This window comes from Hylobates moloch, unplaced genomic scaffold (assembly GCF_009828535.3).
Source record: "Hylobates moloch isolate HMO894 unplaced genomic scaffold, HMol_V3 SCAFFOLD_14, whole genome shotgun sequence".
Classification (NCBI taxonomy): Eukaryota; Metazoa; Chordata; class Mammalia; order Primates; family Hylobatidae; genus Hylobates; species Hylobates moloch.
The window spans coordinates 44643384-44667531 of record NW_026652289.1 but is presented as its reverse complement, the minus strand read 5'-3'; the positions used below and the strand labels follow the sequence as shown (position 1 = coordinate 44667531).

The window sequence follows — 24148 nt, the reverse complement described above, 5'->3', positions numbered from 1 at the left end:
AACATTATCTTCTTCCACCTCCCTCCGGGGCACAGTCCCCTTGGCTGTGAACTCCTACACTCCCAGAAGAGGGTCACAGTCAGGCTGTGCTGCCCACATGCCTGGCATCTGGAAACTGGCTGGGGTGAAGGGCATGCCTGTGGTCCCTGTAGCTGGCACTCCAGTCCCTCCCCACCCCTTTCTATAAATAGCCCACTGCTCACTGGCTGCCGAGCAGTTGCAGCAAGAGTTTCCATGAGGTCAGCTTCCCAGAGCAGCCTCCAGGCACCCAACACCCACACTTACCTCTCCTGGAGTCCTGTGGCCTGCTTGCCCCTGCAACGGGCTGTCCCGGGTGCCATGTCTCCGCCGGGCAGGGGGTGTCGGCACCTGCACAGAGGCCTGAGGTGGGGCCTTTCCTAAGCTCTGGGCCCCGCATTCTGGAGCTTGACTCAGAGAAGAAATGGGCTTGCTGTCAGTGGTGGCCTCTCCTTTGGGCTTTGGAGGGGCAAATCTCTTTCTGTTGAAAGGCCTAGTTGGCTGGGGGGTCAAGGAGTGTGTGGGCTGGCCAGGAGCTCCAGGCACCCCCTCGCTTCTAGCCCTGAGGGGTGCCTTCCCCTTGGGACTCTCTCCAGGCGCCCGGACACTCAGGGTCTGGGGGCCCTCTTCCCCCAGAGGCCTGACTGCCCGAGTGTTCTCCAGGTACATGTCCTTCAAGGAGAAATACACTTCCTGGCCTGGGCCTGGGCCTGGGCCTGGGCCCGGGCCAGGGGCCAGCGCCGGGGCAGGGGCCTTCTGGGCCTTGTCTGGAGTGCCCACAGCAGAGGCTGGCTTCCTGGTATTATCTGTGCCAGAGGACCCAGGCCCCTGTGCAGCCCTGCCTCTAGACTGGGTCTGAACCTGCTCCACGCCCACGGGTCCCTGAGTCCCACAGGAGTCAGGCTCGTCTGAGCTGGTGATGCAGTTTTCTGAAGAACGGCGGCTTCGGGCTGCCTTCTCTAACTCTGGCTTCCGCAGGCCTTGCTTGGATTCCTCATCTTTCTTTTTCTTCTTGGCCCCACTCTCCTCTTTGAGGGTTCTCTGAGGCCCCAGCTCCATGGCGTCACAGATGTATGTCAGCAAGCTATGCTCTCCGTCCTCCGCATTCTCGGGGGCAGCCTCCCCGTTGGTGGTCACTTCTCCAGAAGCAAAACTGTTGATCAGGCCCAAACCTGAGTGCTGAGCAGGCTCAGTCTCTCCCTCCTGCCAAGCCGCCAGGGTCCCACTCTCAGGCTCCCTGGTAGGGACCGAGGGGCCTGCCGCTTCAGCCCCGCTCAATCGCCGCTTTCGCTGGAAGCGGTCGGGGCTGAGCTTGCGCAGCGTGTCGGCCTCCCCGGGCGCCGCCTTCTCGTGCTTCCAGCTCTGCTCGATCTCGCGCAGCTTTGCTGCAGCCTTGCGCTTCAACTTGGCGAACCAGCGCTGGTGGATCTTGTACTCGGTCATGGTGCCCACCTCCAGGACCCCTGAGCAGGACACAATGCCCTTGCTGTTCTGGGCAGAGGCCTGGTAGATGGCGGCATCTTCTTCTCGACACCTAGAGGTAGGAGCGGGAGGTGCCACCTCTCCCCTCCTGGGAGGTGAGAGCCCCCACACCCCCCAGCCAGACCCGTTCAGAGCCGGGCATGCTTCCCCCTCCCTACAGCAAGCCCTGCCGTGTGCCACGCCCCATCTCACACGTCACAACATACAACACCCTCCATTACAGCTGAGGGAACTGAGGCTGGCAAAAAGGTGGCGGCTGACCAAGGCCATACTGTCCCAGGAGGGATTAGACTTGGGGCCCAGGAGAGCAACCTTCAGAAGCAGGTGACCAACACAGCCCCTCGTGAAGTCATGATGATACAGTTGCTTTTTTTGGCCGCTGACCTCATGGAAAATATTTCTGTAGGTCAGGACCTCTGCTGGCTGCACCAGCTCTCTGACTGTCAGGAATACTCCCACTCTGGCCTTAAGAGCTCCCAAACACTGGAAGGCAGATATGGTTCACCAGGTGGTTCAACCACACAGCAGAATCCCGCCCTCCATCCCCAGAGAGTGCCTGGGCATCTCCATCCAGACTGCTCCATTTCTGAGGGCAGGACCCCAGCCAAAGGGCCCTCGGGAGGGCAGAGAGAGCAAAACAGGCCCTTCTCCCTCACCTGTACAGCTGCAGTGTGTGGCGGTTGCCCTGATGAGTGATCTCATATTTTGGCAAGCCACAGTAGCGGTCCAACTCCGTATCATCCTTGTACCAGGTCACCTCTGGCTCTGGGTATCCTGAGAAAGAAGCAGGAGATTGGGTTGCAGCAAGGCCAGTTCCAAAATAATGGGAAGAGGCCGGGCACGGTGGCTCATGCCTGTAATCCCAGCACTTTGGGAGGCTGAGGCAGGCAGATCACCTGAGGTCAGGAGTTTGAGACCAGCCTGGCCAACATGGTGAAACCCTGTCTCTACTAAAACTACAAAAAAATTACCCGGACGTGGTGGCAGGCTCCTGTAATCCCAGCTGCTTGGGAGGCTGAGGCAGGAGAATCACTTGAACCCAGGAGGCAGAGGTTGCAGTGAGCCAAGATCTTGCCACTGCACCCCAGCCTAGGCAATAGAGTGAGACTCCATCTCAATAACAATAATAATAATAATAATAATAATAATAATAATAATAATAATAACAACAATGGGAGGAGAGAACACGAGGCCGTGGCTTCCCAGACCACCTGAAGAGACTGGACAGGACCACCTGCCCTAGGCTTGCTGGAAGAACCGAGCCAGTGTATGATAGCTTGGCTTATTTTTAGAAGCTGGTCCCTGTCAAAGCTGAAAACAATTCCCCTTCAGCAATAGGAAGGAAAATATGGAGGAGAAACTTTCTAGCTTCCTAATGGGAAGGGAGACAAGGAGTTTCCAGAAATCCTTGGCTACTGGGAATAAGCTTCCTTCTATAGTGGCCCATTCTACTTCCTCAACTGCAGTAAGGGCTCTATCCTCAGAGGTCTCCTCCCTCATGTCCCACCATGATCATCTCTTCCAAGAGCCCTCCTCCTTTCATTTCAGGTTCCTGAGCTGTTAGGATTATTTGACAACATGGCTAAAGCACCTGTCTGTCCACCCATTCATTCATTTACCTATCATTCATTTGTCCACACATCTACACCTTCCTACCCACCCTGTCACTGGAGTGACACTGACTGAGGTGTCTGCCCAGCCCCTTCTCTGGGCACTTCCAGCCCACCCACAGGAGGAGCTCCTGGCTGTTACTGTCACGTGTCCCTTACCTCTCTGGCCGTAGTGGATTGGTCCAGTAACGGACACCAGATCAGCAAATCTAGCTAATTCTTTGACCAAGTATTTGGGAATTAGGACCTAGAGACAGTCTACCATTGTATCTGAAAAATTTAGCTTCAAAAGGGTAGAGCAGCCATGTTCTGCCACATGGACTGAGAAGCAAACACTACAGTGAGAGATGGAAAAAGGAAGTTGATGTTCAGGATTGAATAAGAAGTGAAAGATAGAGACAGTTCCAAGATACTAGTACTAGTTCCATTCCTTGCCTGGGCACAGCTGTCCTCCTCTTGTTAATTCCATAAGAAGCACCTCTGGACTTACCAATGAATCCTGCTTCATTTCTTAAGCTGATTGATCTGTGTTACTTGCTCGAAATGATACTGCTAACCTACATTCACTCAAAGATATACATTAAGTACATATGACTGGCAAGTTATGGTTATGAGGACACAGAAGCACATAAGACAGGGTCTCTGCTCTCCAGGAGCTTATTGTGTGATAAAAAAGGTGAGACATGGCATGCACCCACACAAGGCAGCAATGCACCTAGCATCTGCACAGGTGCTCTGCCTTTCCTACTGTCTATGGATGCACCACGCTCCTAAGTAAAGCGGCCCCTCACTGGATCCCACCTGCTCGTGCCTGATCAAGGACATTTCTCCAGCAATTATTCCCGCTCGCTCTTGCATCATCAAACTTTTCCTCTCTGTTACATCTTTCTCATCAGCGTACAAGCCTGCTCTACTGTGTCTTTCTTTAAAAAGAACTTCCTTTGACCCCACAGCCTCCTCCAGCCCCTGCTCTCATTTCTCTGCTCTCTGCTTTACAGAAAAATTCTTTGAAAGAGCTGCCTGTACTCACTATCTTCATTTTCCTTCCTCAAATCAGACTTTATAGCCTCTCTTGCACCAGAATTGCTCTTGTCAAAGTCACTCATGACTTGTACATTGCCAAATCCAATTCCTATGCCCATCTGCCTAACCCATCAGCAGCACCAACCCCACTTCCTGAAACCTTTGCTTCACTTGCTTCTAGGACACCACTCTTTCTGGCTGCTCCTCCTACTTCACTGGCCACTTTTCCTGAGCTCTTCATCAGTCCTCCCCTCCCACCTAGACCTGCCCCAAAGCTCAGGCCCCAGAACCATTTTCCATTCTCTATTCATACTCACAACCCAGGAGGTCCTAATTCTGTCCTGTGGCTTTCAAATATATGTATGCTCATGGACTCCCAAATTCCTATCTCCAGCCCAGTTTTTTACCCTGGTTGTTATTTCTGACTGCATATCTGGCATTTCCACTTGAAAGTCTAAGAGGTATCAAGCTTACCATGTCCCATCCAAGCTCCTTAGTGCACCCCCCAAGCCAGTTCCCACAAATCTCAGTAAATGGCAACTTCATCCCTATATTTGGCTCAGGCCAAGACCTGGAGGCAATGCTGTATTCCTTTACTTGCCTCACCTCTACTCCATCAGGCAATCTTGCTGGCCCTCCCTTAGAATATATCTAGAATCTGATCACTTCTTGCCATTCCCCACCAACAGCCTGGTCCACATTCCCATCATCTCACACCTCAATTTCTAGAATAAACTTCTCACTGATCTCGCTGCTTGGCTCTCTTCAGCCCATTCTCAGCAGAAAAGACAGAGTGATCCTTTTAAAATAATGTCAGATCATGGTGCCCCTTTGCTCAAAACCCCCCAATTAGCTCCATTTCATGCAGCCCTCATGATCTGGGCCCTGTGACCATGCTGGCCCCACCTCCCTCCACTCTCCCCCAGCTTGCTGCACCCACCGATGTGGTCCTGCTGGCTTGCCTCACACACCACAGGAGCACCATGCTTTGACTCCTGCAGGGCTCTGTTACTTCCCTAGAGAGGCCTTCCCTACCACCCCATGTAAAGCAGCAACACTGTCTCCCAGGCACTTGCTATTCCTCTTACTATGTTTATTTTTCTTCATACAACACATTGCTACCTGATACATTATACACTTAGGAGTGTGTTGGTTTACGTCCATCCTTTCCATGACAAATATCAGCTCCATGACAGCAGGGACTTATCTGTGTTATTCACTGCTGTGTCCCCAGTTCCTAGAATAGTCCCTGGTATGGAATCAACACTCATTAAATATTTATAGATGAATAAATGAAGCAATGCACTAAGTGCTTAGGGCTGCAGAGAAGGGAGCAATCACCTCTGGCTAGGGACTCAGGAAAGGCTTTTGTAGTGAGTGCCATCTGAACTCAACTTGGAGGGTGGGCAGGATTTCAGGAAAGATGGGTTCAGTCCCTCTGATCTCCCACTTCCCCTCAGCTCTCACGTCACCTGCACTTCTCCTTCACAGCACTAATCACAGTACTGTCATTGGCTATTTCCTTGCCTATCTCTCCTGCTAGACTTAGGTCCCATGTGGGTAGAAACTGTATCTTGTTCACTGCTATATCCCCACCACCTAAGACAGTGCCTGACACTGAGTATGGTAATTACTTAAAAGAACTCTGCGGGGCGATAAGCAAATGAGTAAGTAGGGTGAACACACAAGGTGGATGGGAAGGGCATGCCTGACAAGGGAACCCCAACATGAGAGGGGGAGAGTGACAAGCAAAGGGCATGCTGGGGAACTGTGTACAGGAGCAGGGAGCAGGGGAGGCGAGGCTGCAGCAGCGTCGGCCAGGAACAAACTCTGGGCAGCCCTGGCTGTAAAGCGAGCCCCATGTTTCCACTGTGAGCTAAACCCCCTGGTTACATCACTGTGTGTGTGACCAGAGCCAGCACAGGTGTCCTCACCATCCTGTGAGATGATCTCATCCCTACAAGGGCCCAGCTCAGAGCCTCCCTGCCCCATGACTTGCCCAGCACAGCCTCAGTCTCCAGGGCATCTGAGTCCAGTCAAATCCTTGGGCAAGAGGGCAGGGGTGGGGCAAGGAGGGAGGAGCTGAATGGACCCCACAGCCCCAGGGCCGGGGCCATAGCCTCCATGCCACCCTCTGGTGCTGCCTCTACACAGTGGGGGCCAACCCGACAGCTTAGGGCTTCATAGCCACAATGAGCTTTGGAAGCAAATTTATTTGGGAGAACACATTGCCTTGAGCCCTGAATAATGTGAATTGTATCCTAAAATGCATAAAAGCAGGAGGGCTCCAGGTCCTTCACTCCCAGCTGTGCATTTGTGCATGTCCACAGGCAGGTGTGCACACACTTCCGGCCCTGGTCAGGACAGCCCATGGCGGCACTTGAGCCTGTGGCCTTCCCTCAGCCCCTTCACACCCTGTGACCTCTGTTTCACAGCCAGCAGACCTGACTCAAGAGCCCAGCTTGGAAACTTGCAGCCTTGTCCCAACCATTCCCAGTTCACAAAAGCTCCGATTCAAAAGAATAATGAATGGAAATTTAAAGTTTTCAAAAAGCTTTCAAATACATAGAATTTCATTTGACCCTCAGAACACTCCTGTGCAAACGATTGCTAACATTAATGAAGACTTACTATGTGCCAGATACTAAGCTGAATACTTCTCATGCATTATCTCATCTAATCCTCACAAAAATCCTATGAGGAATGTACTCTGCTACTAATCTCCAATTTAAGGATGAGGAAATCCCAGCTCATGAAATTAAAGCTCTTGTCCAAAGTTATCTAGCTAGCAAGTAGAGAGCCACAATTCAAATCTCTCTCTTTTATAACACAGGCTGGTATTTTAATTCCTATTTTACACAAAAGGAAAATGAGGCTCAAAGAAGCTAAGTAACACCCAGGGTCACACAGCTGGCAAATGGCAAAGCCCTAGGTTTCCTTTTCCTTTCTCCAGTACTCTTTCCACTGGAGTTTCTGGAACCAATATATAAGTTTTTGCTTCCAACAGTCATTATATTAGACTTACTTCTCTAAAAAAGTTTCTTCAGGAACATGGTCCTGTTTCAGAAGACTCAATCCCTTTGTGCAACCTGCCCACTGTTGATGCTTCCTCCTTCCAGCCCAATATGAACATGTGCACCCACATGCAAACACACACACACACAACATAGAATCTACAAAGAGCTGAGGAGAGTGGAGGAGGGAAGCCCCTGTGCTGGAGAGAGTAGGCTGCCTCAAGGAAGACAGTAGCACTCTGGCCAGAGGGGTCCCTGGGGGAGACAGGGGCTAGCGGAGGCCCACTATCTTCCCATAAGCCTACTGTGAGTTGGAAGAAACCCAGGACCTTGCCTGTCTTCTCCGTGACCCCAAGGGCTTCCATCACAGGTCAGCCAGCAGGAGCACTGGCGCAGATGACTCTCCCTCACCTGGACTAAGTTCTGACCACCAGGAAAGCATCACCTCTGCCTGACAGGGCCCTGGTGGGCTGACTCATCCTAGCCTTGTTTAGGAAATGCTATCAGCAGTGAGGGAGGAAGAGTGCACGTGTGATCACTCTGGAGACAAGCCAAGAGCAGAACAGCAGCCTCACACAGAGGCCAGTCTCAGCCAGAGGTCCATCCACCTTCCACCTCTCCAGACTAGAGAGCTCCTGTGTCTAACCCTGACTCTTTAGTTTGCAGAACCTTCTGCATTGCCCCTCCTCTCCTTCCTTTCCCTCTCCTACAGCCTGCATTTTCCCCTTGCTAAATAGAAAAAGCTTGTTTGAGGTGTGCTATGGTGATCATAGAGACCTCTTTCCTAATGTGCTACACAAAACTCAGGTAAAGCTGAGATTCTGAATGCATGTGAGGATGAGTGGGGGCAGGAAAGGAGAAGATCAACAATGGACTAAGGTATGGATATCAGAGACAGCCAGAGCCCCAGAAACCTTACAGACTCCATTGGTAGCGTTGTAGGTCTCAGCACAGTAAGTGCTATGATATACACAGTAGGTAGGTTGTATGATATACAACCATATATCATAAAATAAATGTCTGAGCAGCCCTGCCTGGTCATCATGAGATGTGGCAGAAAAGCTTGCTCCTTTGGATTGGGCTTGAAACAGGGAACAGCTTACTTCCATGATGACACTGGGAGCATTTGATAAAATACCTCATGATTCTATAAGCCAGACTCATTCTGACATCTCCACATTGCTCTTAAACTCCATGGCTACAAAGAACAGAATGGAAAAGGAGAGGAGGGAAAGCCATCCCTGACATGTGCATCTCTCAAGTGGTCCCAGGTCCCCACTGCAGCCGCCATTACCAAGGTACCAAAGCTGCAGCTGAAATGAACAGGCAATATGGAAAGTGGAAAAGGTACTGGTTTTGTCATCAGCACAGTCAAGCTTCACTGTGGTTATCTGATATGTACTGAGCATCTTTGTGCCAGCTCTGGAGAGGCATGATGTGTCAGGTGTGTGCCCTGTCCTTGTAGATGTCACGATCTTGTTGGAGAGAGAGATGTGTAAACAAAAAAACTATGTGGTGGAGGATGGAGCAACAGCTCTCCTGGAAACACTGGAGATGACCTCCCAGAGGGCAAGCCCCTTGAAAGATGAGAAGGAATTTGCCAGGCAGAAAAAGAGTAGGCTTCTAGGTAAAAAGGCAGAATGAACACGCCATCTATCTTCACACCCTCCCTCAAGCTCACTAAACTGCCCTGAAAAGACTTTTTAATCAACATATGTAAAAGCACAAAGATGAAGTGAACAGGCAAGGAGAGTAATAGGAGCAACAAAATTTTGAAAGTTAGAAAGCAGAAGGACAAGTGGAAACTGACTTAGCAGATTCAAGACCGCTCAACCCTAAGCTAGCAGTGGAGAAAACTGAGAACTATCCTTTCGACACCAGAAAATCCCCAAAGGGCCTAAGAATTGGCAATTTGGTACCTCTGGAACTGGGAGAAAGAGGAAGGAGGAAAGGTTAAAAGGTGCTTAAAAAACAAATCTCTGAAACCCTTCACCCATTCTGTCTCACTGGGTGACTGCTCCTTCCCCACCACAGCCGAAGGTGAAGTTTATTATTTGGAAATGTAAAAGTCTGCCCTGAGAGTAAGCCAGCATAACTGAGGGCATGACTATTCTATGAGAAATAGAAAACTGTAAGAACCATATATCATCAAATAAATGTCTTATGCTGAGAGCCCACCCAACCCTCTGAACTGCATAACTCCCAGAAAACCTTTCGCTAGGAAACCTAGCAAGTCCAAGAGGAAGGAACTAAAGAAACTTACTTGGCAGTTCCCAATAGTGGCTACCTAGGTCACCCTACAGTAAACAGCCAAGTTTTCAGGCCCCTCCTCCTTGCTCAGAACCTCTGATCAGCTTTTAAGTCTCCTACTCTTGCTCATTATCTGACAGCCAAAGATTTCTAGATATGGGAGGAAAGCCTGTAATCGAAGATTAATGACAAAATTAAATTAAACAGAGAAAAAGCAAGACAGAAGAAAAACTATGCAAGGAAAAGGAAACTTTTAGAAAACTATCATTAATAAATGTCTCAGAGAGCTAAGAAAAGATAACTACATTCATGAAAAGTGCAGGATGCTATAGAAAATGACAAAAATTAAAACCCTGGGAAATTAAAATTCAGTAGAAGAGTTGAAAGATAAAACTGAGGAAATCGCCCAGAAAGTAGAGCGAAAGACAAATAGATGAAAGGGAAATAAAGGATAAGAAAATAAAAGTCCACGTCCAGGGGAACAGCTATCCAAACAGGAGTTCGTAAAGTAAGATGACAGAAAACAGGAGGATAAAATCAAATTTCCCAGAACTAAAGGCTCTCCGTTTCCAACTGAAAGCATCTAAGCATGTTCCAGGGTGAAGAAACCCATATCGAAATACATCACTATGAAATACCAGAACACTCTTACAAGCTTCCAGAGAGAAAAACTGGTCACATGCAAGGAATTAGGATCAAACTGTCTTCTCACTCTGAAAAGCAACATTGGAAGCAAAAAGATAATGGAACAATGTCTAAAATTCTGCAGGAAAATTATTTTCAGCTTATAATTCTATACCCAGCCACATTCCCAAGAAAAAGTAAAGTAGAAAAAAAGAGGCCGGGCACAGTGACTCATGCCTGCTATAATCCCAGAAGTTTGGGAGGCCAAGGTGGGAGGATTGCTTGAGCCCAGGAGTTTGAGACCAGCCTGGCAACATAGTAGGACTTAGTCTGTATCACACACACACACACACACACACACACACACACAAAATAAGTTGGGTGTGGTGGCACATGCCTGTGGTCCCAGCTACTCAGGAGGCTGAGGCAGGAGGATCACCTGAGCCGGGGAGGTTGAGGCTGCAGTGATCTGTGATCATGCCACTGCGCTCCAGCCTGGGTGACAGAGGAAACCTTGCCTCAAAAAACAAACCAACCAAACCAACAAACAAACAAAAACATTTTCAGACACAAGGAATCCAACATCTACTTCCCATGTACTCTTTCTAGAAAGCTACCAAAACAAGAATGTAAATCAAGAAAGAAAAAAATGTAGAATACAAAAAGCAGGAAAGTTACCACAGAAGAGAGGTAAAGCAAATCTAGAGGATGGTAACTGTGTACCAGATGCAGAGAGAAACGAAGGCACATTAGACCAGAGGGACTCAAGGGAGAGCAAGGTCCAGACCTTGCCATCACCGTGCCCTCTGCTACTGCACCATCTTCAGGACCTGATGAAACCACTGGGGCAGTATTCAATAAAGCAAAAAAATAAACCAAGAAAGGAAGACATGAGATCCAAGAAGCTGAATTAAACCCACAGAAAAGCAAAGAGAAGACCCAGGATAACAGCTGTGTATCAGGCCCTAAAAGGCTAGCAGTTCAGATAAAAGAAGAATGGAGATCTCCAAGAGGAATATCTCCAAGGAAAGTAACTGCCAGCTTACTGATGTCACTGACCTTGCAGAATATTGTATTAAGAGGCTATTAGGAGGTACAAGAAAAATTAGCAACAGATACAAAAAAAAGAAACAAGCGAAAAACTATGGAAAGTACTAACCTTTGAAGAAACAAAAGAAAAAAATATAAGCATAGTATGCTACGATGTTCAGTTATGAATAATATTACATAGGCATAGTAAGGTAAACAGTAAATGTTGATTTAAGCAAAAATTATGATATAACTGAAGCAGGATAGTTTTAGAAAACTATCATTAATAAGAGTCAAGGAAGTAACCATGTCCTCAGGACACAGCAACCGTCGGGACCATACAGTCAACACAATAAGGCCCAGCATGAGCATTGTAAAGTTCATTCAAGCAAAGCTATCTCCAGGAGGGAATTCCCATGTAGAGAGCAGGAGCATTTTGATTTTACCTGTCCTCAAACTCACCCTTTGCTCATTGGAATAGTAAAAAACACACCCCTGGGTGGAGATTTAAGATGCATGTCTCATTAGCATGGGTGTGTTGGCATGCGCCTGTGGTCCCAGATACTTATGATGTATAAACAAGCATGTACAGCTACTGCGCATGTGCACCCAGAGGACCACCCAGAACATGCTTCCGAGCAACACCTCTTCCTACCTCCTCATGAATAATCATGTAAGACTTACAGAAAGGGAGTCGCCCTAGGTACAAGTCTTTGCTGTCTCATCCTCACAAGAAGCCCGTGCTGAATCTTCTCTCTCTCAGGGTGTCCTGTCTATTCTGCACCTAACTTTTACAGTATTCTTTTTCCTTTGCAATAAATTGTTCTATCTCCTTTGCTGTGTGTCTTTTGTTTAAAGTTTTTTAAACTAAGAAGACAAGAACCAAAGTTCCACAACTGCTGTCAACATAATTATATGAAGAAGATAAGTTTAGGGAAACAGAGAAAATGATGGTATAAAAGAGCTAATTCCTTATCTACCATAACAGGAAGACAATAGAGAACATCTAAAACTGAAGAATTTCACGTAGTACTCAGCATGATGGAAATGTATACATGCCAGAAGAAACGACTAAAAGCTGAAAACAGTTGCTTCTGGGAAGACAAATTGAGAGGGGTGAACTGCTGTATTTTGAAATATGCCTTTTAGTATAATTTGAAGTCTTAATTATGTGCATATATTTATTTGACAAAGTAAAATTTAATTTTCTTTAAAAAGAAGGATTAAGGACTTTCTAAATAGAGAAAATGAGATGTGCAAAAGCACGAAGCTGTGAAAGAACCGGGTTTTTCTAGCAAACTGTAAGTGCCACAGTAACACAGGAGACACAGGCAGGAAGCAGCATGAGATGCCGGAGAGCAAAAGTAGTGTCTCCCTCACTAGTGCTGCGGACTTTGGCAACGCATCAGCCTCTTTCAGCTGCCTCCTTGGTAAAATTTGACTAAAAATAGCACTTACTTCATAGGCATTTGTAAGAATGCAATGACAATGGAAACAGACAAGTTGTGAAATTCACCATACCCATACAAAGGTATGGGATGCATACCTATGTCCCTCGGAGCAGAGTGTTCTCAGTCTGCAGCTCAGAGGGTTGAGTAAGGGTGAGAACTGCCCAAGTGAGAAGCTGTTTACTGACTGGGGTAATCAAGTCCCCCAGGATTCACAGCTGGAAACCACGAATGACCTTGACTTACAGAAACAACAGGCTCTCCAGAGGGAGCCTGGGCCTGGGATCTGATAGCTGCACAGCTGGGAGGGGTGGGTACCCATTCGTGGGCCCTGCGGGCCCTGAGGCTGGTCAGGTTGGAGTCTCTACTGGGTGGTCTGGGGGAGAGGCAACGTCTGGAACCACCCTCCCAGCACTCCCACCCACTATCTTCCCTTTCCAAGGAGTATCACTCTGCTTCCTATTCTGCCAAATGGTTGCTTCAAATTCCACCACAAAGCTCAGTGAAATGCAAATAACAGTAGTCAGTTTCTAACTCTTATATGGTACTTACTGTACATCAGGTACTACTCCAAACACTTTGCATGTATTAACTCATTCAATCTCAAATAACCCTATGAAGTGCATCCTATCATTATCCCCACTTTACAGATGAGGCAGCTGAGAGGTTATATAATGTGCTCAGTAACATCATTGGAAAGGCGATGAGCCAGGACTCCAAGCCAGGCAGCCTGCCTCCAGGGTCTGTAGTCAGAATCACCACATGCAATTCTCCTCTCAGGCTTGAGACTCCCAACCTTCAAATTACTCAACTATAACATGGGGATACTCAGGGAGATGGCCTCAAAGATCTCTTTCCATTGGAGTACTTCTTTTCTTGCAACAAATAAGGCCATTAGTCATGGATGTATGCCTGAGGGTCAGGAACCTTCACTGAAGACAGGTTCCGAAGAAGAGTAGGGTATGTATGTGGCTCCAGAATGGGGGAAGCAAAGGGCACCAGCCCACACAGGGATGTTAAACTGGAGAGAAAGCTCAGAAAGTAAACGTCACCTCACATAGTTTTGTACACACAGCCCGCCACCCCACCATTCCTGTCCTCACAGCCTCCTTGGACCCTGCTCTGTGCAGAGGCCCTGGCATAGAGCATACAGACAGCCTCCTTACCTGTGACGATGCAGGTGAACCTGACGTCGCTGTCCTCGGACACAGACCGGGACTTGAGCGTGGTCTCAAATAGCGGCTGGGTCTCCTCTGTGAGCTGAGCAATGATGGAGCAGAAGGTGCTCCTAGGAGAGGCAAAGAGCTATTCAGAGCTGGCCTTCCCCACAACAAACAGCACAGCCTGGCCTGTCCAAGGCAGCTTCCGTCTTACCATGCTTGCCCATCTTCCTGTGGCCAGAGCTCCAGCACCCAGGCAAGTCTTTCTTCAAGGCAGCTTGTGCCTCTTGGCCAGGCTGGGGCCAGGTATCAAGGGGTTGAATGGAATCCTGACCCAGACCCATTACAATAGGCAACCTACTGACCATGGGCCAGGCTCCTGAGCATGCCAGGCTACAAGCCCAGGTGTCCCATCCCATCATTGTTTGAGGGGCCTTACTTCACCCTGCACCTTTCATCTCCAGGGACACTGGTGCATGAGGGAGACACACAGATAAGTAGGTCAAGCCTCAGAGATGGAGCCCCCAGCATAGCAGAGCCTCCATTCATGCCAAGAGGGGAAGGCCAGCCAACCCTCAGTGATTCAAGGTCCTAAGAGCACAGGAGCCTCTCCTAGAGCTTGGGCTCAGAAGAAAAGCTCCTACATTTGTGAGTGCAGACCCACAATGGACAAAGAATAAGCTGGCCAATGCTAAGGGTCTAGACCCAAAGGGGGACTCTAATTCATAAGGGTATCAGAAAGGAGAGACCCAGCCCACAAGGGGCTGAGAAGCAGCCCTGGAAAGCCAGCTGTGGCTCCCCTGCTCCATCCCTGGATACCACATGCTGAAGTGAAACATGGTTGGCTGCTCCAGGACCAACCAGCAGGAGTGCCAAACCACAAACAGATCCACCCCTGCAAAAGCCAGAACTTTTAGTTCCCTTCTCCAGTCCATCTCCCAGATTTCAGGGCCATCAGTAAGCACTGAGTCCAGTACAAACTCACCAACAATGCTCAGGGCTTACAGTCTTCTCCTTCCTGGGCCCAGGAAGCAAACCACCATGCCAAACCCTTTCAAGGGCCAGCAGAGACACAGTGCATTCCTAGGTGTGAAGCGCCACCACATAGGCAGGTTTTGTGGTGCACAAGCCGTGCCCGGCCCTCCCTCCCCAGGCACACATCCCATTGTGAGCAGCAGAGAGGACTGTGAGGGGGCAAAGGGAAGAGAAGCAGGAGAAACTGTAGTGAGAAAGACACATCATTCAAAGGTGCCTTTCCCTGTGCCTCAGAGGAAGGGATGGTCACCCAAGGGCAATGTTTGTCTGTCCATGGCCTCTCTGCCAGGGGCCAAGAGAGTCTGTGGAAACAGAAGCAAACGGGATCTAGAACCCTACACACTTTGTGGGGAGAGATTCCACATTCGTTGTATCTTTTCTGTGAATATTATTCTAGACTTGAGTTTGAGGAGAAGGGTTGTACCCCAGAGAATATCTGGAATCAAGTAAGGCTTCTGGACTGATGGGGTTCCCGCTATGGTTTTACCACAGGAATGTAGATACCTGGGCATTCATGGAGTTGACAAGGGCCCTCCCCTACAAAGATCACCCATAAAGGGGATCCCAATCTCACATACCTGAACATTTGAGCCGGGTCTGCAGTTAGACATGTTCTGTAACACTCCCTACAACCTTCCCTCGGCTACAACTCATCTGTGCAATAAGCTTCTTTTCCTTTTCTTCTTAAGCCACTCAGAAATAGAGTGTCCTCAAGGCCTAGGCTATCAACTCCCTGAACACTCCAGAAGTGTTAATATCTGAAAACATTTCTTGCTGCTATCATACTAACAGCAATTTCTGATTTGGGGAAATATCAAATCTCAATCAACACTTTCCAGAAACCACCAGGTTAAACATAATCCTGCTTCCATGATTCTGTAATTAATTCAAACCATCCCTAATTATGTCCTCCCTGCATAATTTGAATCCTATCTCATCCATGACCTTGAGCCTGGATCCAATATTCAGCTTAAGCTCCTAGGTATGAAGCCGCTTGGACAAGTCTAAGGAAATCATTTCAGCTACTGGATAAGTGAGACAACAGGGAAACTATGCTTTAAGAAAATTTGCAGAGACAAATGCTCATGCTAGATATTGAAAAACAGGCCAGGCGCGGTGGGTCATGCCTGTAATCCCAGCACTTTGGGAGGCTGAGGCTGGCGGATCACGAGGTCAAGAGATCGAGACCAGCCTGGCCAACATGGTGAAACCCCGTCTCTACTAAAAATACAAAAATTAGCCGGGCGTGGTGGCAGGCGCCTGTAGTCCCAGCTACTCGGGAGGCTGAGGCAGGAGAATCGCTTGAACCTGGGAGGCAGAGGTTGCAGTGAACCGAAATCGTGCCGCTGCACTCCAGCCTGGTGACAGAGAGAGACTCCTCAAAAAAAAAAAAAAAAAAAGAAAAACAAGTAGTGATTTTATTCCACTATTCTTTCTGAATGGAAAAGAACATATCTTCTCAAACTGTCCACATTAGGTCCTAAGCTGTGTTATAAAAAAATGTTTACATTAGAAAATAAGTAACAGCTGAAAGGTATGGCTAGATGAAAGCCTTCTCTTTCAGGGAAGTGGGTTTGGGGTACATTTGGAGGCACAGGGAGAGTCACCGTATATACTGTCATGTTCTGCTGAATGTCACACAGCTTCTCGTTGCCACAAACTTTCTGTCCCTGTCCTCCAAACCACTTGAATGTGGGATGGACTCTGAGTGTGCTGCACCCTATCCCCTGGAGAGCCAGGAAGTCCACACATCTGGAAATGGTCTTGTCCAACCCTGACAAGTCCTTCCAACTCCATGACTTCACAAGGATATCACAGACTAATCGTATGTCTCTAAAGAACACCAGAATCATTGGTTTTCATGATGTTCAGTGGAACCTAACCTTGCCCTTAGGTAAGGTTTGGTTTGCCCAGGTCATCTCCTTTCAATGCTTACCACACTCCACTTGGAATTAGTCGTGATATCCTCAGTTCCACCCATGAGCCACACAGAACAAAGTCTCCTCAGTGTTCATCCCCATCAAAGACCATGGACATAGTAGTTGCTAATCATGTCTGTAAACATTAGCTATTTGGAAACCAGTTAGCTATTCTGAAATCTTTTTCTGTGTGAAGAAACTGTAGCTAGCTCTCCCCAAATCTATCAGAGTCTGGGATGAGGCCCAAGTGGTGGGAAGTAGCCAGGAAATGTTCCCATTTTGATTGTAACAGTCAGTTCAGCCAAGGGTAAAGAGCTGTCCTCAGTTCAGGAGGCAAGAAGACAGTCATTCAACCAGCAAGCCTGGACCATGAGCCTGCCCAGACCTTGCCCTGACTCTGCAGCAGATTCAGAGAATAAGCTATGCAGGAATACACTAACGTGGTATTCTCTGATCTCACAGAGTTCACAGTCTTCAGGGATGGGGAGGAACCAAAGGAAAGGAAAATTCAGAGAAAGAGGAGGTAACAGGAGAACTTAAATGACTGCAGAAAAAAATTTTAAAAGGCAGTTGCCATGGTTAGAAGAAGATAGAAAATAAGGTATCACACCTAGGTATGTGGTTACAAAAAACATGAAAACCTAGAATTGGGGCCAGGCACAGTGGCTTACGCCTGTAATCCCAGCATTTTAGGAAGCCGAAGCAGGAGGATCCCTTGGAGCCAGGAGTTCAAGACCAGGGAACACAGTGAGGCCCTGTCTCTATAAGAAAATTTTTAAAAATTAGCCAGGCATCATAGTGCATGCCTGTAGTCCCTGCTACTCAGAAGGCTGAGGCAGGAGGATCCCTTGAGGCCAGGAGTTCAAGGCTACAGGGAGCCATTGCACTCCAGCCTGGGCAACATGACAGAGCAAGACCCTGTCTCTAAGAAATAAAAAACCTAGGATGGGGAAGAGGTGGGTCATGTGACATGACTCATGGCTCTCTGTTCTGTTCCCATGGTGTCTCCTAGGGACACAGAGATGTCATTGCAGGCATCTCAGAGACCCCTGCCCGTATTTCTATTCCTGAGATCCTGTGCCCATCTCAAATGGCCCATGCAAGCATCAACTCTGGCCCCCTGTGAGAGCCATGTTCACCAGAGTACCTTCTTGCACTCTCCCCACCCGCCCTCCAGCTCTCCCCTCACCCCATGCAGCCGGATTAGTGCACGAGCAGTCACTCAGTGGCCCCTCAATGCCCAGACCCAAGGAAAAAGCAGTCAGAGAAATGTAGTGCAATATGCATTTACCTTCCAGAGCTGGGGTGAGACAACCGGTTGCTTGATAAGCTAAGCAAAAACAGCAAATGGAATCATTAGGCCAAAAAAGCAAGAAGGAAGTAGGCAAAATCAACAGTCGCAAACTATTAATCAGCCACCATCTGGGGCCCAGAAGCCTTTCTATTAAAAGGGACCAGCTGTCTTAGTTGGCCTGCTCCATTTAGCAAGTGGCCTGACCACCGGACACCAGTGTATCTGAAACCAAGAGCTCATTAAATGCAGCAGAGTCCAGGAAAATGGTTAGGCAGGAAGGAGGCCCCTTGGGGCTGTGCTTTGAGAAAGGTGTGTCCCAGGCATTTGGGTCACTGCCCCCAAGAGGGAGGCTTACAGCTGCCTGGCATGTTTCCCCACCCCACAGCACACCAGCCTGGGGGCAAGCTCCTGCTTCAATTCTTGGCCTTCGGGAGAAAAGAGCCCCATTCCTGGAAATCCCCTGAGAGGCTAGGAGAGACAGGTGGCTTGGAGACACCCACCATTAATATGTTAAAGTATGGTTAAAGAGGCCACACAAGGCAAACCAGCTGGGAGAGTGAAAAAGAGAAAAACAAAGCAGTTAATTCAGCAGGAGCTGGGAGGCACCCAGCTCCATGGTCCACACAAGGCCCATTCTGCCTGAGGCCCCAATCATCCCTCCTGCCTGGGGCAGCTAGGAAAGGCCACTGCGAAGGGCACTAGGATGAGGACCCACACAGGACCGCCCCTTAGTGGAGTCTAGCCCACTTACTATGAGCCAACTGTTCCCTCTCCCTCTTCCTTTCCTGATACAAAAATCTCCAGTGGGGGCCTGGATCCTAGCTCCTTGAGAGATGTCAGAGGTCACCCCATCCACACTCCCTTAAGCTGCCCCTATCATGGGAAGAGCTCTCCCTTCCTTATCAGCAGGGCCCAGCCTGTTCACTGGTGCTCACAGTCTATGTCTCTAACCATAAGAAAGCTCTATGAGGATCCCATCTCTTTATAACCACAACACCGAACCCATCCTTTTCCCTAAAACCTGGCTTCACCCCTAACCCCGGGCTCCTGGGTTGGTAGATACCTCCAGCATTCTCCCAAACTCCTAAGCTCAAAACCTGCCATCTTGGACTACTTCTTCTTCCCCAACCCCAAATCCAGTCCGTACAATTCTTGGCCCTTCTTTCTCCCTTTCTCTCTACTCTTGTTGTTGCACTACAATCTAGACCCTCATGGCTCCACATTTGATGACCACCTCAACCCCTTCTCCTTAACCCCTCATATAACCCATTTCTCTAACAAAATGCTGCAGTCCCCCAGTGTAGAGGACACTGAGTCTCCACTCCTTGACTGGGTGGGTAGGGCCCTACCTGATCTACTCACACTCCCACTACAACTAGATTCCCTCTACTTCCCAATGCTCCAGCGCCACCACAGCCAGGCCTGTCCCTTATCGGCATGAACAGTCCTTCCTGACCCCTGAGCCTTCCCTTTTGTCCTCCCTGTTTGGAAAGTCCTTCTTCCCTCCTACTGCTCAACTAAATCCTGCCCATCCAGCCTTCAAACCTAGTTCTTGTAGCTTCTGTGGCTCCTAGTGCAGTGCCGCACAGACAATGGGTATTTAACTGCTGTTCTATAGAAGGGAGAGAGAGAGGGAGGAAGAAAAAAAAAGAGGAGGAAAGTAGAGTGGGGGAGCTCGGGGAGGGAGAGAGGGCACAGGAGAGAAAGGCATTTTTCAAGCAGGAAGGGTGCTGCCCCCGAGAGGGAGCTGCTGCTCCAGAAAAGATGGAAAGGAGTGTCCTAGAGTGCAGCTGCCTCTGCTCAGAGCTTTAAAAATCCTCTGGAGGCCGCGTGGACAGAACCTCCCATGGTTCCAAGGCACTGGCCAACTCCATCCTTTCCTGATCATAAATTTCATTTGTCCCTCTCCTTTAGGATTGGGAGATTTCTTCTTCTTTGGGTCTGGACTTCTTCCCTGGGAAGGAGAGGGGGAGAGTTAACTTTCTAATTCAGAGAGGAAAATGACAAGGTCCACCTGCACGTGGGTCAAGAAGTGAGCTGGGACAGAGGAGCCCTCCCCCAGCTCTGCTGCTCCTGGACCAACCGTCCTGCCCTCTCTAGGCCTCGCCCTTACATTGTTAGTCAGGTCAGGAGAAACCCTGGGCCAATGGAGGCACCTGGTCTTCAGAAGGTGGGAGACCTGCCTGTGCCCTGCTGGCTGGGCCACAGCTAGGCTCAGGGCTGTCACCCAGGCAGGGGAGCTCCCCATTTACTGCCTCTGAGGGAGAGCCGAATGAGAGGCATCAAATGTTGGGGCATAAAAGCTTTAAAGAGTTCTTCGTGCCACCTTCATCTCACAAAATGGGAATTCATACATAAGCAGAATAGAAAAAAAAAAAAGGTTGGGGGTGGGGTTGGAATTCAGGGCCCAGAAAGGAAAGACCTCCTCATAAAGGAGTGAAGTTAGGACTGAGCACAGTGGCTCATGCCTGTAATCCCGACACTTTGTGAGGCTGAGGTAAGAGGATCGCTGAAGCCCAGGAGTTCAAGATCAACCTCGGTGATATAGCAAGACCCCATCTTTATAAAAAATAAATAATTAAAAACTAAACCGGCGTGGTGGCTCACACCTGTAATCCCAGCACTTTGGGAGGCGGAGGCAGGCAGATCACCTGAGGTCAGGAGTTCAAGACCAGCCTGGCCAACAGGGTGAAATCCCGTCTGCACTAAAAATACAAAAATTAGCCGGTTACAGTGGCAGGCATCTGTAATCCCAGACTACTAGGGAGGTTGAGGCAGGAGGATCACTTGAACCTGGGAGGCAGAGGTTGCAGTGAACAGAGATCACACCACTGCACTCCAGCCTGGGTGTCAGAGCAAGACTCCATCTCAAAGAAAAAGCACGCTAAAATAATAAATACATAAAAGAGTGAAGTAGGCTATGGAAAACCAGAACTGACCATGGAAGCTGGGGGCCTCCATCCCTCCTGGCTTTCATCTATTCTGGGACATAAAAGGCCTTTGGACAGTCCTGGCCTGATACCTCAGGTTCCCTAAAAGCCCTAGACAGCCTGGCTGACCCGTGCTGAATAGCAGAGCTTGTTTCAAAGCTGTCTGTAGTAACATCATAGGTTCTGTGACTTCTCTGAGCCCACCTGGACCAAGGCCTCCAAGAAACCAGGGGGGCAGGGGCTTCTGGAACTTCTTTCTGAGTGTCCCGTAAAAGCTAATTAATCATAACTGCTTCTACCCAACTGTGGCCCCTTAACTTCTCTAGCCTACCCACATCTCACTGTTCTATGGGGGTGAGGTCCTAGATGCCAGGTGACCTAGGGGCTGGGCCTACAGTTTGGTGGGACTATCTGCATGTGCGACCTCTGACCCCAGTGGGCATTGGAAATATTCTTGCACTGACATAGACTGGAAACCCTTTCAGAGCTGTGGGACAGACAGAGTTGCACAGGGATATAGGTTCTGGGCTATCCACCAAGGCCTCTGGTGTCCATCAGCTTAGCTGTCCGTCAGCTCCCAGGGGCAGCCCCTTCTCACAAGGGCCCATGAGGATGATGCCTGGAGAGCTCCATGACACATCTGTGTGAAGGTAGACCCAGAAGATGTTGGAGCCAAGAGTGAGTGGGGACAGAACTTGCCTCTCAGTCAGGACGCTGGCATAGTCAGGGCTCAGCTGGGCTGGAGCCAATATAGCTGGCAAAATTCTCGAGGGACCGTCTTTCTCCCTATCTCTAGGGAGCTCTCCCCACCCCCACAGGCAGTGAGGCTCTTCTGAGGGACAGCAGACAGTACGATGGCTCCCCCCAGCACATGTCAGGCCTTGCTAGAGAAGCAGGAACTGTCTCACCCCCTCCACTCCCCACTGCAGCCCCAGTCACATTCTCCCCACTTTGGCCAAAGGCTTTTCCAGAGGCCTAATAAATCTGGCTGTCCTTGTCTCTCAGAACCTCTGGGGGTCTGTGGCTAGCTGGCAGGAGCAGTAAAAAAACTCTGCAGGGGCAAAACACAGCCCAAAGCCCAAAGCTTTCTCCCACTCCTCCTGTCCTGCCCCCTCCAGATACTTGATGAAAGAGACTCCTTTTAAGAACATTCCCATTTAGGTCCAAAGGGACTTAAGCCAGCCACTTCTATCCTACCTCTAGCTCTCAGGCTGGCACAAGCTTTGTGCTCATGAGGTGTACAATTAACATTTATCTATCATACAACTGCTCAGCCAGGCAGCAGCACTATGTCCACTCTCCAGCCCTTTTCCTAAAAGCCCAGATCCCCTGCCCTCCCCATTCTGCCTGGTTTTCAAGGCACTCTTCCCTCCCTTCTTTCATTGCTGCTGTCTCCAAGAAGGACCCTGGTTCCGCCTCTTCTGTTTGTTCCACTGGTATTGACAAAGGCCAAACACAGGAGGCAAAGCCCAGACAAGTCACTGTGACAAATGTGAGGCTCCCACAAGGGAGTCAGCTTCTCTAAGGACTGGAATAAATGTCCAAATTTCATTCCAGTTTATCTGTACAGCCAGGAGTAGGAAAAAGGGGTATTCTTTCCTGGCAGCCAGGGGCCTTGTTGAGTCTGACTCAGTCACTAACATCAGTCCTCAGACCTGCCCCAGACATGTGACACCATTTGACGAGTTTTATGCAGAAACCGGTTCCGGTTACATTTGAACTTTCCCAACTCCAAGGTCAATAGGACTCAGCCAATTCACGAGGAAGTGCCCAGGACTTTTCCTGAATGTCCTTGATGCCTGTTTTTATGCTGTTTTAGGAATGGAGAACAAGAGGTCTCTGGACAGCCTCTTGGAGGAATGGCTGTTTTCTGCATAATACACAAGTCAAGTTCTCAGGCTATGCAACAACCACTATCTCAACACATTTCCCTTTGGAAAACAGACTCCAGAAGTGGAGGGAAACTGAGCTGCCCACAGGGGGCAGGAAGTGTCTGTCTCCATGGCAATGCGCGTGTCCACGTGTGCCTGTGTGCCTTTGATTGCCTGGATACGTGCCTATTGTCTTTGTGTCTTTATATCTGTGGGTGGCCTAGCTGCTAAAACAAAGCTACCACACCTCTTGAACTCTTGGAAGACCAGTGAAGGGCTCATCAGTTCCACACCTCCCTTGGCATTTCACTTCCCCAAACCGGACAGGGCACTTGGCTCCCTCAGAGCTGCAAGTCCTTAATTCCCAACATCTCCAGACAGTACCTCATCCCATCCCCTATCTCACCAGCCCCCACTCAGGTCCTGGGGAGGACCCAAGTCCTGGGCCCAGTAGAGGAACCTTATTTACAAAGGTTTATTTCTTCCTGGAGAACCTCCCCACCCTGAGCTAAGCAGCCCCTACTCTGGGCAGCCCCCCAGCACCCTCTCCGTGTCCCCACCAGTGCTCTCCCCCTCCCTTCCTGCCAGGGAGGAATTTCAGCCACTCTGGCTTTCCTTATCGCTAACTGTGGAATCCCAAGCCAGGGAGTAGCAGGGTAGGGGGGCGGGGGAGATAAGGAAAGCCTTCAGACCCCATGAAATCACTCCAAAGTGGAGCCTTTGTCCTCTCTTGAGCCTCGCATTGCCAGAGGCCTGAGGCGCGTGGATCAGGAGGGGTCACAAGGGGCTATGAAGGCCATTCCAGGCCCGGCCATGTCCCCAGGCCCTGGGCCTTGGGGCTGAGAGGGCTCGAGGGCGCAGGCCCAGCCCAGGCCTCCAGGGGCCAGGCGGCCCTCAGAGGGACCAATCCCAGGGCCTTGCCGGCCCGACGCCACCCTGCCACTTGGTGCCACTCACCTGGTCTCGGGCCGCACGCTGAGCAGGTAGCTCCGGCTGGCTGGGCTGGGGATCCACACGGGGCCGTCGTCCTCACCGTCGACCCCCGCCCCCGACCGCCCGTCCGCGCCCCAGCCCCGGCTAGGGGCCCTCCGCGACCCCATGGCGCCGCCCTCCCCGACCGCCGGCCCCGCACCCGCCGCTGCCTCGCCTGTCCTCCAGGCCCCGGCCCCCGGGCCCCTGCCCGCCGCCGCCGCCGCCGCTCCCGCCCGCGGCTGACGCGCGCCCCTATTTATAGCCGGTGGCCGGGCCGTCGTCACCTGCTGCTGTCCCTCCCCCGGCCCGGCCCGACCCGGGCAGCGCGGCTTGGAGACGCCGGGGGGCGCCGGGCCCCATGTGCCAGCCCCAGGGCCGGCTCCGAGTCCGCTCCCTTGGCGGCCCTGGTGTCTGCAGTGGAGCCGAGGCGGGAGAGGCCCGGGAGGCCTCGGGAAGAAGGCGCAGCGGG

The 24148-nt window shown here is 50.0% G+C and overlaps 1 protein-coding gene across 1 annotated transcript in view; it reads right to left on the bottom strand.

The window, feature by feature from the left end:
* Positions 1 to 23822, bottom strand: part of ALPK3 (alpha kinase 3) — a 61319-nt gene extending 37497 nt beyond the window's left edge. The window contains exons 1-5 of the mRNA XM_032175161.2: positions 23665 to 23822; positions 17904 to 17942; positions 13665 to 13786; positions 2157 to 2274; positions 286 to 1552 (exon numbers count right to left, since the gene is read on the bottom strand). Of these exons, the coding sequence (XP_032031052.1) occupies positions 286 to 1552; positions 2157 to 2274; positions 13665 to 13786; positions 17904 to 17942; positions 23665 to 23807 (1689 nt within the window). The 5' untranslated portion in view covers positions 23808 to 23822. The remainder of the gene's footprint in view (positions 1 to 285; positions 1553 to 2156; positions 2275 to 13664; positions 13787 to 17903; positions 17943 to 23664) is intronic.
* Positions 23823 to 24148: the final 326 nt, after the last annotated feature.